At 43.9% G+C, this 16,907-nt stretch overlaps 1 protein-coding gene across 13 annotated transcripts in view; it reads left to right on the plus strand.

Moving 5' to 3' along the window:
• Positions 1–2,310: 2,310 nt before the first annotated feature.
• The window catches only part of REV1 (REV1 DNA directed polymerase), an 89,475-nt gene continuing 74,878 nt past the window's right edge, over positions 2,311–16,907 (plus strand). For 3 of the 13 annotated variants that reach the window (XM_001160264.6, XM_009442975.3, XM_063789476.1), the window contains exon 1: positions 2,371–2,504. Coding sequence is in view for 3 of the 13 variants with exons in the window: in XM_016949097.3 (XP_016804586.2) it covers positions 12,349–12,653 (305 nt within the window). In the remaining 10 variants the exon portion in view is untranslated. Of the gene's footprint in view, positions 2,505–12,281; positions 12,654–16,907 lie in introns of those variants that run through there. The other 10 variants (XR_001715951.3, XR_008546311.2, XM_016949097.3 and 7 more) reach the window with 6 other exon arrangements.

Genomic DNA, 16,907 nt, shown 5'->3' on the forward strand with positions numbered 1-16,907 from the left:
ATAGATAAGTGGGTGAATAAATGTAGGTGCATGAAATTGAAACAAGAGGACTTCATTATGTGATGGCATAAAACAGAATATTCTGGAATTGACAAAAATAAAACTTTGGACTGGGTGAGGTGGCTCATGCCTGTAATCTTAGTGCTTTGGAACACCTAGGTGGGAGGTTCGCTTGGGACCAGGAGTTTGAGGTTACACTGAGCTATGATCTTGCCACTGCACTCCAGCCTGGACAACAGAGCAAGACCCTGTCACAAGGACGCTAGAATTTGTCCATAAATACATTTTTATTTATGTATTCTCCATCTCTCTTTTTATCCTATTTTATGTAGACAGCAACGTGATTTTTTTTCGTCCTTTACAGAGGCTGCCTACTAGTTTGCAGTTAATACCATTTTACTGTATTCTATAAAGGTATTGCCAAGGTCAGTTGGCTCAAGGTTTGTGTTTCTTCCTTGAGAAAAATACAAAAAGAAGAAAAACAAAAGATCTTCGGTTTGAATACGAGAGTGGAAAAGAAAATTGAAATACAATCGTGCAGGAATGCTGCCATTTAGACATTTAAAACAAGCAAAAGAACAACCACCAAAACAAAACAAAACAAAACAAAACTCACCCATAACAAGGGGTTACCACTGTTTTTCTGTAGCATCTCAGCAGATGACCTCCTGGTGTTGCAGTCGGCAACTGGTTGTGAGTCTGTTAAAATTATGGGCAGGCACGGTGGCTCACGCCTATAATCCTAGCACTTTAGGATGCCAAGGCTGGTGGATTACCTGAGGTCAGGAGTTCCAGACCAGCCTGGCCAACATGGTGAAACCCCCTCTCTACTAAAAATACAAAAATTAGCCGGGCATGGTGGCGCATGCCTGTAATCCCAGCTACTCGGGAGGCTGAGGTGGGAGAATCACTTGAACCTGGGAGGCGGAGGTTGCAGTGAGCCGAGATCGCGCCATTGCACTCCAGCCTGGGCAAAAGAGCAAAACTCCGTCTCAAAAGAAAAGAAAAGAAAAGAAAGCAATTACGCAATTTGTTTTAAATTATGACGTCTTTGAAAAGTATGCAATCTAAATTCGTTGGATTAGCGACGAGAATACTGAAGTTGAAGTGCATTTATAGAAGTCTATAAAATGGCAAAAACCGAAAGGGAAAGAAATGAGCTATTTGAGTATTCTCTGTGTTGCTAGTAAACAAGTTCCAACTCTGCAAATCAGTTTTCAAAAGAATACTGATTGTTTCCTAAGTACCTGCAGACTCTGAAGCATTTTAGGCAAGGGAATGAGGGGGAAAAAAGTATCTTCATGTTTGTGCATTACAACAATAAAGACTATTATGTAACAATGTGGAGTCTTCAAAGCGACCCTGCCAAGAGGGAGAAAGTGGTCCTTACGGACGGATTGTTTTCTGCTAGAAAGCCCTCAATTAGAATTGTACTTACGCATACATAATATAGGATATTATTTTTATATTCATAGAAAACTGCTTTCTCGGGTAACTCCAGCGCTGTACATGGGATGGGATACCGGCCCTCCGTTTACAAATACTCAGGTGCAATGCTGCCCGGGCACTCAAAGGACAGAAGATAGTGTCTGTGCCCTGCGGGAGCAGGCCACGAATCCCGAAAACGCCGTGGCGCAGTGCTCCTTCCCGCGAACCTGAGTGGGCCGTGGTTCCCGGTTGCTCCGGACATAGGAAAATGTCAGTTCATGTGTGTCCCTTTCTCCACTAGATGTCACTGTAAATCAATTGCTTAAGGAGGGAACCCGGGTATCTGGCGCATCTTCACACAGTACCGGGGTTTGAAGCCCGGTCAGTGTCTGCACTTGTGTCCTTCCCCACTGGGGAGCCCCAAGGCGGGGCAGGCGCGGGGACTCGCTGTGCACGGAGCGGCGCGCTGTCTGAATGGCAACCGAAGCGCCGCGACCCGGTCAACGAAGCGCGGGGGTGACCCGAGTAGGACGGGCGGGCAGGCGGCGCAGTGCGGGGGCGGGCCCGCGCTGCGCTCCCCTCCGCCCAGCTAGCGAGACGGTCACGTGCAGCCCAGGCGCTGCCCCTTGCGGGCGGCTGCAGAACAAGAGGGCGGGGCCGGGGAGGGGAGGAACACGGAGGCCGACGCCGGGCGCCTCGGTGCTACGCCCGAGGCTGGGGTCGCCGCGGGCCGGGGGGAGCAGAGCGCGTGCGCCGCGCGGCTGTGAGCGCGAGCGGGGCCGCGGAGGGGGCGTGGGCGGGGCCGGGGAGCGCGCGCGCGGAACGCTAGGGGGCGTGGCTGCGGCGCGCGCGCTAACCGGAGGGGGAGGGGCGGAGAGCCACCGCGGAGCGAGCGCGGGGTTGGTTGCCGCGAGCGTGGGGGAGCGTGGGCCGCGGCGCTGCTCGGCGGTGGGGCTGCCTTCCCCCGGCCCTCCTCCCTGGTCCCTGGCGAGGGCACTGGCGGCGGCGGGGCCGGGGTCCGCAAGGCCGGAGAAGGCGGCCGGGCCCGGGCATGGTGGTCTGGGGCAACGCGTAAGGTGAGCGACCCCCGGGCCGGCGGCGGGGTGGGGGAGGGGCGGGATCGGACACGCGTCGCCCGGAGGCGCCGCAGACCCGCCCGGCAGCGGCCAGAGCGCGGTCGGCCTGAGGTGGCGCGGGGGAGGGGTGCGTCGCCCCGGCCCGCGGCCGTCCTGTCGCGGCCTGGGCTGTCCGCGGCGCCTTCCTCTGGCGCTCGCAGCCGCCGGGTTATGTAATGTGTGACCTCCCCTCCCCTTCCCTTCCGTCATGGCGCGGCCGGCCCCGCGCCGCCGCCAGCCCCGTGGCCGCCCCGCGCCGACCCCTGGCGCAGCGGCCCTTCCCTCCGCGCCCGGCCGCATCTCGCCGGCCCGGTCAGACCGCGCCGCAAACTCCTTCCTCCTGCGCCGGCGCCTCGGCCGGCCATTCAGTTCCGCGCCATTCATTCACGCGCGCGTTCGGGCGTTCGTTCCACAAGCGTTTGTAGAATGTCGACCCGGCCGAGCCGCCGCTCCCACCCGCACTCCAGCCACAGCGTTTTTCCGCACCCCGCCTTCGACGTCCCCGGTGCATCCCAGAACCGGTCGGAATGTCCGAAGGCGGTTGTTGCTCCCTTGTTTTTCCTTGCTGCTTGTCCGTTCGCTAAATACGCTGGGCGCCGTTCCCCAACGGTCCTTCCGAGAGCCCCTTGCCCACTTCTGTACTGTTACAGTGACGCCGCTCTGGGCGCACCGAGCCGCGCTGTGTTTCGCTGCTCTTCCTACCTATTCCCAGTTTGTAAAGAAATAATCTCACATAACACTCCTTAATGTACTCCTCCGTAAGATAAATTGCAGATAATATACGTCTGCTAATTCTCTTTATCTCCACGTCTTCTCACGCCATGTACTAAGTAGAAATGGTTTCATTTAGGTGAAAATAATGCAGACTAGCACATAGCACAACAAGGGCTTGTAACTATTAAGGACTTTATGTAACAGTCCGTAATTCTGTGTATCTGTCTGGTCTTTCTGGACTTGGCACTTTAGTCTCCGAGAATAAGCCATTTCCTGTTTAGGCAGGGTAGGACCAACCATAACCTTGGTTCTTTCTATGGAGTTCTGTATGTAGCAAATCAGCCTGTGGGAACCATCTATCTGTCCACCAACCTTTCACACATATTCTTGGGTTTGCCCGTGCAGGCACCAGTGCTGCGTATTGTTCCCTGCCTTCCTGTACTGGACACTTAAGAGCTCACCTAAAGTTCCTCTTCCAGGAATCATTCTCCAGTATACAAGGCTCTCTTCCATTCAATTCTTAGGCTATTTGCGCTTTTTCCTGTGTTGCGTTTATCTTTTTAGCCCTGTCTTCTCTTACTGTGTAGGACCTTTGAGGGTAGAGTCTGTACCAAACTCCTGTCTTTTGTTGTAGAACCTTAACCGCTATTTTACGGTAAACCGTACATATTTAATTTTTTTTTTGTAAAGATGGGAATTGCTCTTTTAGAATAATTTCTATGAGGTCTCAGGTAGAACATAATTTTTAAAAAATAATGTGCTTGAATATATAAGATCACTACATTTCCAACTTCCCACTCGCAACTTCAAAACTCTGATTCTACATAAGAGCATTAAAGAAACGTTGTCCTCACCAGCAACAAACTGGTCATTATTCATAAGAAGTTGCAGTGACTACATATAATATATATTTGAAAGCACTTTCTTTGATAGCTGCTGTAGTGGAAAGACAGGAACTTCACAGTTACATGGAGGTTAGATTTCTGGCCCTACAAATTGTTAGCTGGTGACTGTGGACAAGTTAAGTTACTAGTATCTCTGATTTTTTCTCGTTTGTAGAATGAAGATACCATTTCCCACCTTGGGTAGCTGAGGATTAAATCAGTTCTTAAACGTGAGACATCTAGTGACACCATGGTACTCAGGAGGTGCTCAGTAAATACATATTCCCTTTGGTATACCTGTTTATTGCAGTTCACAATCTAGAATGAGCCAGGATGTGCTAGAGACAAAGCGTGAGAGGAAAGGTAATCAGAAGAGGTGACAGGTACCTCTTGTCTCCAAATAAATGAACAAGTCCTACACTAAAGAGCATTGTGGCTCTTTCTGCTTTTCAAGAATGTATGGGTGTGTATATGTGGCGTATTACTGATCATAGAGTATATTAAACAGAACATTTAAAAATGAAAAGGTTTTTTTTTTTACTATAATAGCACCAACTGAAGCGTTAACATGGACATTAGAAAATAATCTTATTTTTTTCCAAAGGCAAGTCAGGAGACGAGACGGGAAAAGGGATATTAAAAAGGCTCTTTAGAGGCAATTAGGTTGCAGGCTCTTCTGTTAGCATCTACTTATAAACAGTACATGAATCCTAGTCTAAGTTCCATTATCTCTTGGTTGGAGTGTTGCCATAGTGCCTTCACTGGTTTATTTCTCTTGCTCCCTGACTGTTCCCTAGGGATTCACCTTGACAACCAGAGGGATCTTTTTAAAAATGTAAATCAGATTGTCACTTTCTTGCTTAGTGTCCTCCAAAAGCATCCTGTGAACCACTTACATTTGAATCTTAGTCGCTTAGCACATCCCATCAGGGCATAGCATGATTTGGCAGCTGCCAGCTTCTAACGTTACCTCTTACTAGGTGACTGACTTTCAGCAACCTACCCCAGTCCCATAGTCATTTTGCCGGTTCTTGAACAAAGTGTTTCTTCCTTAGGATGTTATACTTACTATTCTTTTACTGGACCACCTCTTCCTCTAAGTGGTCAAGGCTCTTCATGTCTTGTTTTGTGTTTCTGCTCAAATGTCATCGCCTCAGGCCTTTTCTAATTCTAAAATAGGAACCAGCCCCTTCCTTTATAATCTTTTATTCTTTATTCTCTTTTTCTCCATAGCATTTATTACTAGGTGAAGATACACTGTTTTTTTTTCCCCACTTATTTATTTCCCCCCTTAGACTTGTTTGCTGCCAGCCCTCTTCTCAACAAGAGAGCAGAGGTCTTGTCTGACTTGTATACAGCTTTATCCCCAGTGCTTAGAACTGTGCCTGGTACATAGTAGGCTGTCAGTAAAGCTTGTTGAGTAAATGAATAGTATAGTTGATTTAAATATTGGCTCTGGAATCAGACAGCTGGGGTCAGAATTCTCTGGCTCCCACCATTTACTGATTGAGACTGTGGGCAAGTTAATAACTTGGTGGTGCCTCAGTTCTGCTCATCTGTAGGATGACTGTAATAATACCTACCTCACAGGATTATGGTGAGTAATAATTGAGTTAATGTATGTAAAGTGCTTAGAACAGGGTAATTTTTTTTTTTTTTTTGGTGATAGAGTCTCGCTCTGTGGCCCACGCTGGAGTGCAGTGGCACCATCTCGGCTCACTGCAAGCTCCACCTCCTGGGTTCACGCCATTCTTCTGCCTCAGCCTCCCGAGTAGCTGGGACTGCAGGCACCTGCCACCACGCCCGGCTAATTTTTTGTATTTTTAGTAGAGACGGGGTTTCACCGTGTTATCCAGGATGGTCTCGGTCTCCTGACCTCGTGATCTGCCCGCCTCAGCCTCCCAAAGTGCTGGGATTACAGGCGTGAGCCACCGCTCCCAGCCCAGAACAGGGAAATTTTAAACCTTCTAGGAACTATTTGAAATTAGCTTGTTCACTTAGGATTTTGTATTTTGGCATGAGATAAAGGTGGGTTATTTGAATTTTTTTCTTTTTTAACATTTTTTGAGACAGGGTCTTGCTCTGTTGCCCAAGCTGGAATGCAGTGGTGTGATCACGGCTCACTGCAGCCTCAACCTCCTGGGCTCAAGCCAGCCTCCCGCCTCAGGCGCTCGAGTAGCCTGCACTACAGGCATGTGCCACCATGCCTGGCTAGTCTTTTAATGTTTTGTAAAGATGGGGTCCTACTGTTTTGCCCAGGCTGGTCTCAGACTCTTGGGCTACAGTCTCCTGCCTCATCCTCCTGCCTCATCCTCCCAAAATGGTGGGATTACAAGTGTGAGCCACTGTGTCTGGCTAAATTTTATATTTATTACTTTGGTGCTGAATTTTTGTTAGCTACCAAAATTGTATTTATGGAACGCCTTTAAAAAATACATTTTGTGGATGTCTAGAGCAAATTAAAAAATAAACTGTTGAGAATGGTGACTGGTGTTTGGTCTTAATGTGTAAGTCAGGTTTTTTATTCTTCAATCTGTAGAAGATGCTAAGAGTGATTATCTCAACAACCGCCCACCAGAGTGGCTTTTATAGAGTTCCCTTTGAAGTTCAGCTGGAGATCTGATTGTGGTGATGAAAGGACTTGCTAGAGGCTTCGTGTCTTCAGACAGGAAAGTCCTTGAAGATCCAGTTGAAATATGAGTCTTGTAGTATTTGGGAAGGAAATTTTTATCATCTTTAGTTGTGTTCAGTTTCTCCCTTCTTTCACTGGGTTTTTCCCCTCGGATTATATTTGGTTATTAATTGGAACTTAAAGTAACCCAGCTGTGCTTTGTATCTTTCTGTTCTTTTCATAATGATTTATTTTTCTTTAGCAGATACAGAAATAGGAGAAGAAAGAATTGATGGAGACAGTGACTTTGTAATAATAGATACTTTCAGCTAATACAACTTGAATTATTCTCATAAACTAAGATTCTGCCTGTGGTAATTGAACTTGCATAATACCAGTTATTTTAAATTCACTTGTCCTTAGTAAAATGCTTCTTTGTAGGATTATTATTTCATTTCTCAGTCTGAACTTTAACAAGTAATAGGATCCTAAACCCTAGGCCTAAATTTTTTTTTTTAAAGTCAAAGGGCTGCTGCTTTGTGTAACATTTCTTCCAAAATTTAATAATTGTGAGTTATTATTTACTGTGTGCTAGGCTCTTTCCTAGGTGCAGTGTCTTAATTAATATCTACAGCTACCGTATAAGGTTGGCACCATTATAAAGAAACAGATTTAGAGAGGTGTTGTTACTTGGCTGGTTACACAAGAAAGGAGGCAAGATTTCAGGCCAGTTCCCGAGGTCATAACCGGTCTGCTGTGGGACACCTTAAAATGCCAAGGTTTTTGTTTGGAAGCTTGCCGTTAAATTTATCACATTATTTGTGAGTGTGTGTTGTTAACTACTGGCAGCTTCATCATTATTTATGGCTAATTTTTTGTTTTTTTTTTTTTTTAGATTTAACTACTACTACTATACTTAAATGCTTGTATTATAAGTGAAATGTTTTAATAGGATGATGACTTGCATCGTAATTAATGTTTTTCTCATTATATTTAAAAGTCATTAAAAATAAGTCAAAGAATCATGTGTCTTGGTGCTTCAGCTTTGTAAATAGCTTGAAAAGGTTTTGCATATAATACATTAGATTTAAGAAAACATAAATGTCTTAAGTTTGCTCAGGGCTAAATTGGAGGTAGCAAGTATATATTTAGTAAAAGTTACTAGTGATGTGTTTCCTGCTGACTATGGGGCAATTTTTTTTTTAAACTTCTATCTTAGGTTCTGGGGTACATATGAATGTTTGTTATATAGATAAACTAGTGTCATGGGGGTTTGTTGTACAGATTGTTTCATCACTCAGGTATTAAGCCTGATACACAATAGTTACTTTTTCTGCTCGTTTCCCTCCTCCCACCCTCCACGCTTAAGTAGACTCAGTGTCTATTGCTCCCTTCTTTGCGTTCATGAGTTCTCATCATTTGGCTGCCACTTGCAAGTGAGAACATGTGGTGTTTGGTGTTCTGTTCGTGTGTTAGTTTGCTAAGGATAATAGCCTACATAGGAGATCTTTACCTGGATCTCCTTCAATAAGGAGGAACACATAGGTGGGATGTTTTTACATAAATTTTAATGGTTTCTGACATTTCCTTGCAAGGCTTTTTAATTTGTAAGAATATCTAAATTATGAGTTATTGGCTTCTCAACACCTCAGAATGTCAGGGGTAGGAAGAATCTTACAGATTCCAGAGGCAATGCCATTATATCTTACTGGAGGAAAGTGAGACCCCAAGAGTCATTTGCCTGCTAAAGAGGAGAAATAAGATGAGAGCCTAGGTTTTCCCCCCAAGGCCATTTTTTCCCCCTGCTACACTAAACTGTTCCCTGCATTACTGAGGGAAAGACCAGCAACACTTAGTATCTCATATTCAAGAGGGTGGAAAATAAAACGATATGTTCTTGTAAAATTATGATTTAAAGTCTTGATTTTATCATTGGAACATAATAGAAAAAAATTTTCTCCTCTATTATAATGCAGTTGAAAATGATACTTTCTCATATAGGCAGGAGACTGCCTTATCCACATAAGATGCTTTGAGAAACCTTTTAAAGACTAGTCGGGTCCCATGGCTTTGTGCTTGAATTAAAATATTAGGTAGTGATGGGCAAAAAAAGTTGGTTGTGATGTGAGTAGTTTGTATTCAAACTCATAGCCTATTAAGCAAAGTGTTGCTTACTGACCTCAGTCATTCCTGATCATACCCAAGGCTAAAATGAACTTTTTGGAGGTTTAGTCACAAAATAATGGCTGCATCTTACATTCTCTAAGCTCCATCATTTCTACATTTGCTATTTCTAGGAATGGACTTAATGCATTTTTATCTTTTAGGCACTGGTCTGAGTTATGTAGTTGAAACTACTTAGATTTTTTGCTCTTTTAAATGGTTTTCATTAAGTTCTGTATTTTACTCATAATAAATTCAATTTCTTGATGACTCCTTAGCTTTTTATTTTAAGCCTTTTTTTTTTTTAAAGCATTTGACCTGGACAGTTCTGAACTTTACAAATGTTTTAACAATTTCTTCTTCAATATCTTAAAGAGCGTAACAAAAAAAAAAAATTTTTTTTTTTGGAACGGAGTTTTGCTCTTGTCGCCCAGGCTGGAGTGCTATGGCATGATCTTGGTTCACTGCAACCTCCTCCTCCCAGGTTCAAGCGATGGTCCTGCCTCAGCCTCCCGAGTGGTTGAGATTACAGGCACCTGCCTCCACGCCCAGCTGAGTTTTGTATTTTTAGTAGAGACGGGGTTTCACCATGTTGGCCAGGCTGGTCTCGAACTCCTGACCTCAGGCGATCCCGCCTGCCTCGGCCTCCCAAAGTGTAAATTTTTTAATACAGAATTTTTTCTCATGATAATCTTCTCTGTGTCATTCCAATTTTAGTGTATGTGCAGCCGAAGTAAACACAACGTTTTATATCTTAAAGAGTGCTTTTACCTAACTTTTTTCTCATTTAATTCTCTTAAGAGTCCTGGGAAGAGAAGTAAGGCAGCATATCCTATTTTATAGCTGTAGTGTAATTTGGGCACCTGCTACCCAGAGTTAGGTAAGGCATCGTAAGTTAAGGGTACAGTCTGCAAGACTCTCCTCACTTCTTATATTAGCTACAAACTCCAGGACCTGCAGGTTATCCACACTCTGACCAACTGGCTACAACTTTCGGAGTTCCCACTACACCTCACGTTTGATAATTTGGTAGAATGACTCGCAGACCTCAGGAAAGTGCTGTTCTTGGAATTACAGTTATGATACAAATCAGGACCAGCCAATTAAAGAGACACATAGAACAAGATCTGGGAGGGTCCCAAACATGAAGCTTCCATGTCCTCAGGACGTGTCATCCTTCCAGTACAGCAGTGAATGATTGCCAGCCAGGAAACCTCACTTACTCTACAGCATCTGGAGTTTTTATGGGACTTTCATTACATAGGTATGATTGAACTCAGTCCCCAGTCCCCTTCTACCTGGAGGTCAAGTTGTTAGGCTGATGTCAGGTTGCTCAAAGCCCAACCCACTATTCACATGGTTGGCATTTCCAGCATGGCCAGGCCCCATCCGGAAACTAGGGGCCTACTGGGAGTCACCCTGTTAATAGAAACTCAGCTGTGGGCCAAGGAGGACCCATTATGGATTCATGGATAACAAAGACACTCCTATCAGTTGGGAGACTCCAAGAGTAGAGTTTTCCAGGAATCAGACAATGGCCAAATTTTTTTGTTTTTGTTTTTTTAGGGACAGGGTCTCACTGTGTCACAGTGGTGCTATCATAGCTCACTGTAGCCTCCAGCTTTCAGGCCAAAGTGATCCTCCTGCCTCAGCCTCCCCAGTAGCTAGGACTACAGGCACGCACCACCGCACCTGGCTAATTTAAATTTGTGTGTGTGTGTGTGTGTAGGGATCTCCCCATGTTGCCCAGGCTGGTTTCAGACTCCTGGCCTCAAGTGATCCTCCTGCCTTGGCTTCCCAGAGTGCTGGTATACAGGCATGTGCCACTGTGCCTGGGCCCCAAATTCTTTATTACACAATGCTGGCTAAAGAAGTGAGAACAGACACTTGCTCAATTTATGACAGCTAAAACTAGTAGTAGTGATAGTAACCCAATTACCTCTGTTGTATTAAAAATTGGAACAGGTTGCATTTGAATATGTATAGAAGGATTGCCTTCTGTTGAGAATTACTACATAACATTTTTTTTATTGATACAATATAATTTAAAACTTGGGTTATTCACTTGAGTTAAATGTTTTAATTACATAAATTTTGTAGCTTGGGTTATAAACTGTATACTTGATACTTTAAAGCTTAATAATTGGCTGTAAAAAATCTGAATTTTGGTATTGGTCTTGAATTTGTACTTTTAGATGTACGTAATTATTCATTAGTTATTTGGAAGAAGAAATTATGAAGTGAGATATTTATGGGTAGGGTGGAGGCGTTGACAATCTATTTGTGTTAGGATTGTAAAATGTTTCAGTAACTTAATTGCTGATTTGAATTTTAGCACTTGAGTCAAAGTTACTAACACTTCAAGTTTACTGTGTTGGAGGTTAATATTCTTTTGCATATTATTTATGCCTAATCTTAGATTGTCACTTGAAGATTATATTGAATTATCTTGGAACTCACTGTTTCTCAGAGATTATAGTGTGCTAAATTGTTACATTGAATAAGACTTCTGGTGTCTTGAAGAATGTAGCATGTTGTAATGTTTTGTTTTTGTTTTTTTAAAAGTATATAATTTTAAATATATTCTTGGTGTAAGCAAGGGAAAATTCCAGAAGCAGTGACAACTTCTGCTTCCTTTATGTTTATTTGGAATTACATTTAATAGAAGCATTTGTGAGAAAAGGGATTTGTGAATGCTGGAACTGATAGCAGGTCCAGAAAAAAAGAGTTTGACTATATTTTTGAATTGCAGTTGCTCTGAGGGGTTTGTTTTTAGTTATGTGTCATTGTTTATGCCAGTTACCTTGTGAGTTCAGAGATCTAATGACTTGTATGGGTGGAATGCACAAGGTGAGGACTTCTGCTAAGATTTATATGTTATGGTGTAGGCTAGGCTCAGGAGCCAGAAACTCTCCCACCCAATTTACACTTGCTTAAAACTTACAAAGTAAGGTTTAAACTTCTTAGTATGATATATTCAAGGCCTTCTGTTATATTTCTCCACCTACCTTAGTTTGTCTACCTCTACATCTGGCCATGTTCCTACATACTGGTAAGTTCTCGAATGTTGTCCTAAACATCTTTTTGCATTTTTTATGAGGCAGAGTCTTGCTCTGTAGTCTAGGCCTGAGTGCAGTGACGTGATGATGGCTCACTACAGTCTTAACCTCCCAGGCTCAAGCAGTTCTCCCATCCCACTCTCCCAAGTAGCTGTGACCATGGGCGTGCACCACCATGACTGGCTAATTAAAAACAAATTTTTTGTGGAGACAAGGGTCTCACTTCATTGCCCAGGCTGATCTCGAATTCCTGGGCTTGAGCAGTCCTCCTGCCGTAACCCCGCAAAGTGCTGAGATACAGGTGTGAGCCACTGCACTCGGCCCTTTTATGTTTTTAATTATGAATTTTTCTTCTTCCTGAAATCTTTGCCTTCATGTCACCCCTTCCCACCTACCTTCTATCCTACCTTCTATCCTGTAAAATCCTACTGATTGTTCTTAGTTCAGATCTACCTCTCAGTGATGCTTTCTTGGGTGTCTTCTCGAACATGAGATTTATGGCTGTTTTCTCTGTGCATTTATTGCATTCCATTAGTGCCTATAATGCAGGATCTTGTATTATTATTATTATTTTTACTTTTTTGGTCTTGTTCTGTCTCCCAGGCCAAGTGCAGTGGTTCACTGCAGCCTTGACCTTCCAGGCTCAAGCGATCCTCCCACCTCAGCCTCCTGACTACAGGTGTGTGCCACCATGCCTGGCTCTTTTTATTATTTTTATTTTTTTTGTAGAGATGAGGTCTTGCTGTGTTGCTCAGGCTGGTCTCACGCAAGAGATCTTCCCACCTTGGCCTCCAAAAATGCTGGGATTACAGATCTCATATTATAGTTATATGCAAATCTCTGATAACCTTGGATTGTGGTTTATTCTCATTTTACTCACCTTGAAAACTATAGATTATAGTAAATTCTAAGTGAATGGAGAAAAACCATTAGCTCAGACCTGGAATTTGGGGTAAGGGGAAGTAGGGGGCAGGACAGGCGAGATTTTGTCACCTGTAATCTTTTTGTTTTTTGTTTTTTTTTTGGAGACAGAGTCTCGCTCTGTTACCCAGGCTGGAGTGCAGTGGCGTAATCTCGGCTGACTGCAGCCTCTGACTCCCTGGTTCAAGCAGTTCTTCTGCCTCAGCCCCCAAGTAGCTGGAACTACAGGGGAGTGCCACCACACCCGGCTAATTTTTTTATTTTTAGTAGAGACGGGATTTCACCATGTTGGCCAGTGTGGTCTCGATCTCCTGACCTCGTGATCCGCCCACCTCGGTCTCCTAAAGTGCTGGGATTACAGGTATGAGCAACCGTGCCCAGCCTGTCGCCTGCAATCTAATTAAAACCTTCACCTGGTGAATCGCATTACTCCTGATGTGAAATTCATTCTACTTAGGACACGTTGTAGCATCATTCTCTCTACTGTATATAACCTTTGTCGTTACCACTGAACTGTCCTTTTCTCTATTATCACCACTATAGATACATTTTTAGGTACAGGCGAAACCAGTGGTTCTCAAAGTGTGTGCCGCAGTCCAGCTGGAAATGCAAATTTCCAGCCCTGCCCTAGACTCACTGAATCAGAAACGCTGGAGTTGGGGCCGAGCATCTTGTGTTTTAACAGGCCCTGTGCTAGTGATTCTGATGCATGCTCACGTGTGAGAATTACTGCTTTAGATACATTTCCCTCTTCTTTGATATTACTTCCTTTATTCTTCAGCTAAGTTCTGTTCCTGTTACTAGCTCTTCTGCTGTGGCCTTTGGAATCCCTGATTTATTGCAACCTTGAACTTTTCTACAAATAATCATTTGGCTTTCCTGTGAGATTATACCACTTCTCCTTAGTGAAGATCAGTGGCTTCTTCCTCCTTCCTCTAGACTCTTAATTTTTATCATGTCATCTCTAGAACATTCTTTTGTGTTCCTTCGTAGCTTGATCCTGCTTGTGGACATGCTGACTTTGAGATGTGTAGAACATCCTAGTGGAGATGCTTAATAAATGCAATTGGGCCATGTGGTTTGGAACACAGGAAAGCAGGAAAATTGAGGGGAAGGTGTTTGGAAAGTGGGTGATTTGGCTGCACTCTGGAAAACTAGAGAAGGCAGTTCTCTTTGGTACTTTCTATTTTTTATTTTTTTGAGACAGAGTCTCAGTGTTGGCCAGTGCAGTGGTGTGATCTCAGTTTCACTACAACCTCCGCCTCCTGGGTTTAAGTGATCCTCCTGCCTCAGCCTCCCGAGTAGCTGGGACTACCTACAGGTGTGCACCACCATGCTCGGCTAATTTTTGTATTTTTATAAAGATGGGATTTTGCCATTTTGGCCAGGCTGGTCTCGAACTCCTGACCTTAGGTGATCCACCTGCCTTGGCCTCCCAAAGTCTTGGGATTACAGCCATGAGCCACTGTGCCTAGCCTCCTAGGTAGTTTATTAAAACAGTGTCTCTACTTCTTTCCCTTTCTATGGAAATCTGTAATTGAAGGGAAGAAAAGCATTAGTCGTTGTTTCAGGAAGCCCCCTTCAGTTTGTATTAACTATTGATTTTGTTAAGTCAAGCATCTTTTTTTGGTAGTTATGAATAACAAGAAGAATAAGAGAAAACTGTTTGTTATATTGAATTGTTTGGAATAGACGCTTTCCTTTTAATCAGATCAGCCTCAAACTGGGACATACAAATGTTTGTTATACATTTTCAGGTTTAATATATCCAAATATTTTTTATACAGTACATCTTATTGTCTCTCTATTTTTAATTTATATAGATATTGAATCAAAATCATATTAAAATGCTCAGATGTACTTATGCATTAGGGTACAGGCTAAGCTGCTGTAACGGGGACTTCAGAATACAATGGGACAAACAATTTTTAAGTTTTTCTTTCTCCTGTAATAGTCCAGAGGTAGATAGGCAGTCCGTAGTAGGCAAGCACCTCAGTGTTTTAGGGGTTTCACATTTCTCTGTGTGCTTAGCCCTTCCATAGGGTATTGTCCTTATTCCCATGGTTGAAGCTGGGTTACCTCACAACTGCATCCCAGAAAAAGAAGTAAACAGCTTTCTTGAGGAATATGGCTCATATTTTTGTACACATCACTCTGCTCATACCTCCTTGGCCAGAACCTAGTCACATGGCCACCCCCGATTTTGAGAGGAGCATGGGAAATGTAGTCTCTGGTTGCCCACTCTGCCTCCTGCTAAGAGGGGCGGGAGAGGTGTTCCATTACTAAAAGTAAGAAAGAAGAATGAATACTGGAGGACAGTGCCGTTTTGCCATCGTGGAGTTGGGGGTCCCAAGACCACCCTCACTTATGAGATCAACTGCAAGTTTGGGGATCCACACCATCCTTAGGTTAAATAATTGGCTAGAACGGTTCAAAGAACTCCTGAAAGGGCTTTTACTTATGGTTGGATTTATTACAGTGAAAAGATACAGAATAAAATCAGCCAAGGGAAGAGGTGCATGGGGCACACAGAAGAGTCCACTTATGAAACTTCCAGTTATCCTCTGCCAGCGAAGTTATGGACAGTGCCAACTTCTGGCACTGATGTGTGACACTACTCATGGAGATTGCCAATCAGGGAAGCTCACCCAAGCCTTGGTGTCCAGCATTTGTACTGGGACTTGGTCACTTAGATATGATTGACTGTTGGCATGGTTGACCTTTAGTTTTCAGCCCTTCAGGAGGTTGATAATACACGGCTCAAAGCCCTTCACCTTAAATCACAGTGCAAAACTATCTGGAGTGGCTCAAAGCCCCCAGGTAAACAAAAGCACTTAACAGGGTGGACATTATTATTATTATTATTTTTGACAGATTCTTGCTCTGTCACCCAGCCTGGAGTGCAATGGCGCAATCTGGGCTCACTGCAACCTCCGCCTCCCGGGTTCAAGCAATTCTTCCTGAGTAGCTGGGATTACCGGCGTGTGCCAACATGCCCGGCTAATTTTTGTATTTTTAGTAGAGATGGGGTTTCACCATGTTGGCCAGGCTGGTCTCGAACTCCTAACCTTGTGATCTGCCCGCCTCAGCCTCCTAAAGTGTTGGGATTACAGGCGTGAGTCACTGCTCCCATAAGGTGGACGTTCTAAGGGCTTAGAGGTTACCTCCCAGTCTCATCTTGGACCATGTGAAGGGGGGGAAAAGAAAGGATTACCTCCCAGGAACCAAGGGCAAAGGCCAAACATCTGTTTGGGTTAGGATTCTTACTGCACAGCCACATCTGTGGATAGGTACATCTTGTTGTTTTTTGGCAAGCATAGAAAAAGTTACGTAAAGTTGCATAATATGTATGTGTTTGTTGAAAGCGTTTTTAAAACTAGATGTGTAGAGTCATACACATTTATTTGTTTATTTATTTTCATTTATTTATTTTTTTGAGACGAAGTCTCACTCTGTCACCCAGGCTGGAGTGCAGTGGCATGATCTCAGCTTGCTGCAACCTCCGCCTCTTAGGTTCAAGCAGTTCTCTGCCTCAGCCTCCGGAGTAGCTGGGATTATAGGCTCCCACCACCACGCCTGACTAATTTTTGTATTTTTTAGTAGAGATGGGGTTTCACCATGTTGACCAGGCTGGTCTTGAACTCCTGACCTTGTTATCCACCCACCTCGGCCTCCCAAAGTGCTGGGAGTACAGGCGTGAGCCACTGTGCCTGGCCTATTTATTTTTTTTTGAGACAGAGTGTTGCTTTGTCACCCAGGCTGTAGTACAGTGGCGCAATCTCGGCTCACTGCAATCTCTGCCTCCTGGGTTCAAGCGCAGAATCATGTACATTTAAAAAATTGCAAAAGACTCTAGAATTTGTCAGGTCTGTAAAAAGTAAAAGTAGATGTACCTCTTCAAAGACTTTCCTCCCCATCTGATTAGAAATAAATAGTAACTTCTCTTAGAAGCAAAATTTATTCAAAGACCTGTGCTCCTAAATATTTGCCCTGGCATGCTTATACTGGTCCA

Source organism: Pan troglodytes, chromosome 12 (assembly GCF_028858775.2).
Source record: "Pan troglodytes isolate AG18354 chromosome 12, NHGRI_mPanTro3-v2.0_pri, whole genome shotgun sequence".
Lineage (NCBI taxonomy): Eukaryota > Metazoa > Chordata > Mammalia > Primates > Hominidae > Pan > Pan troglodytes.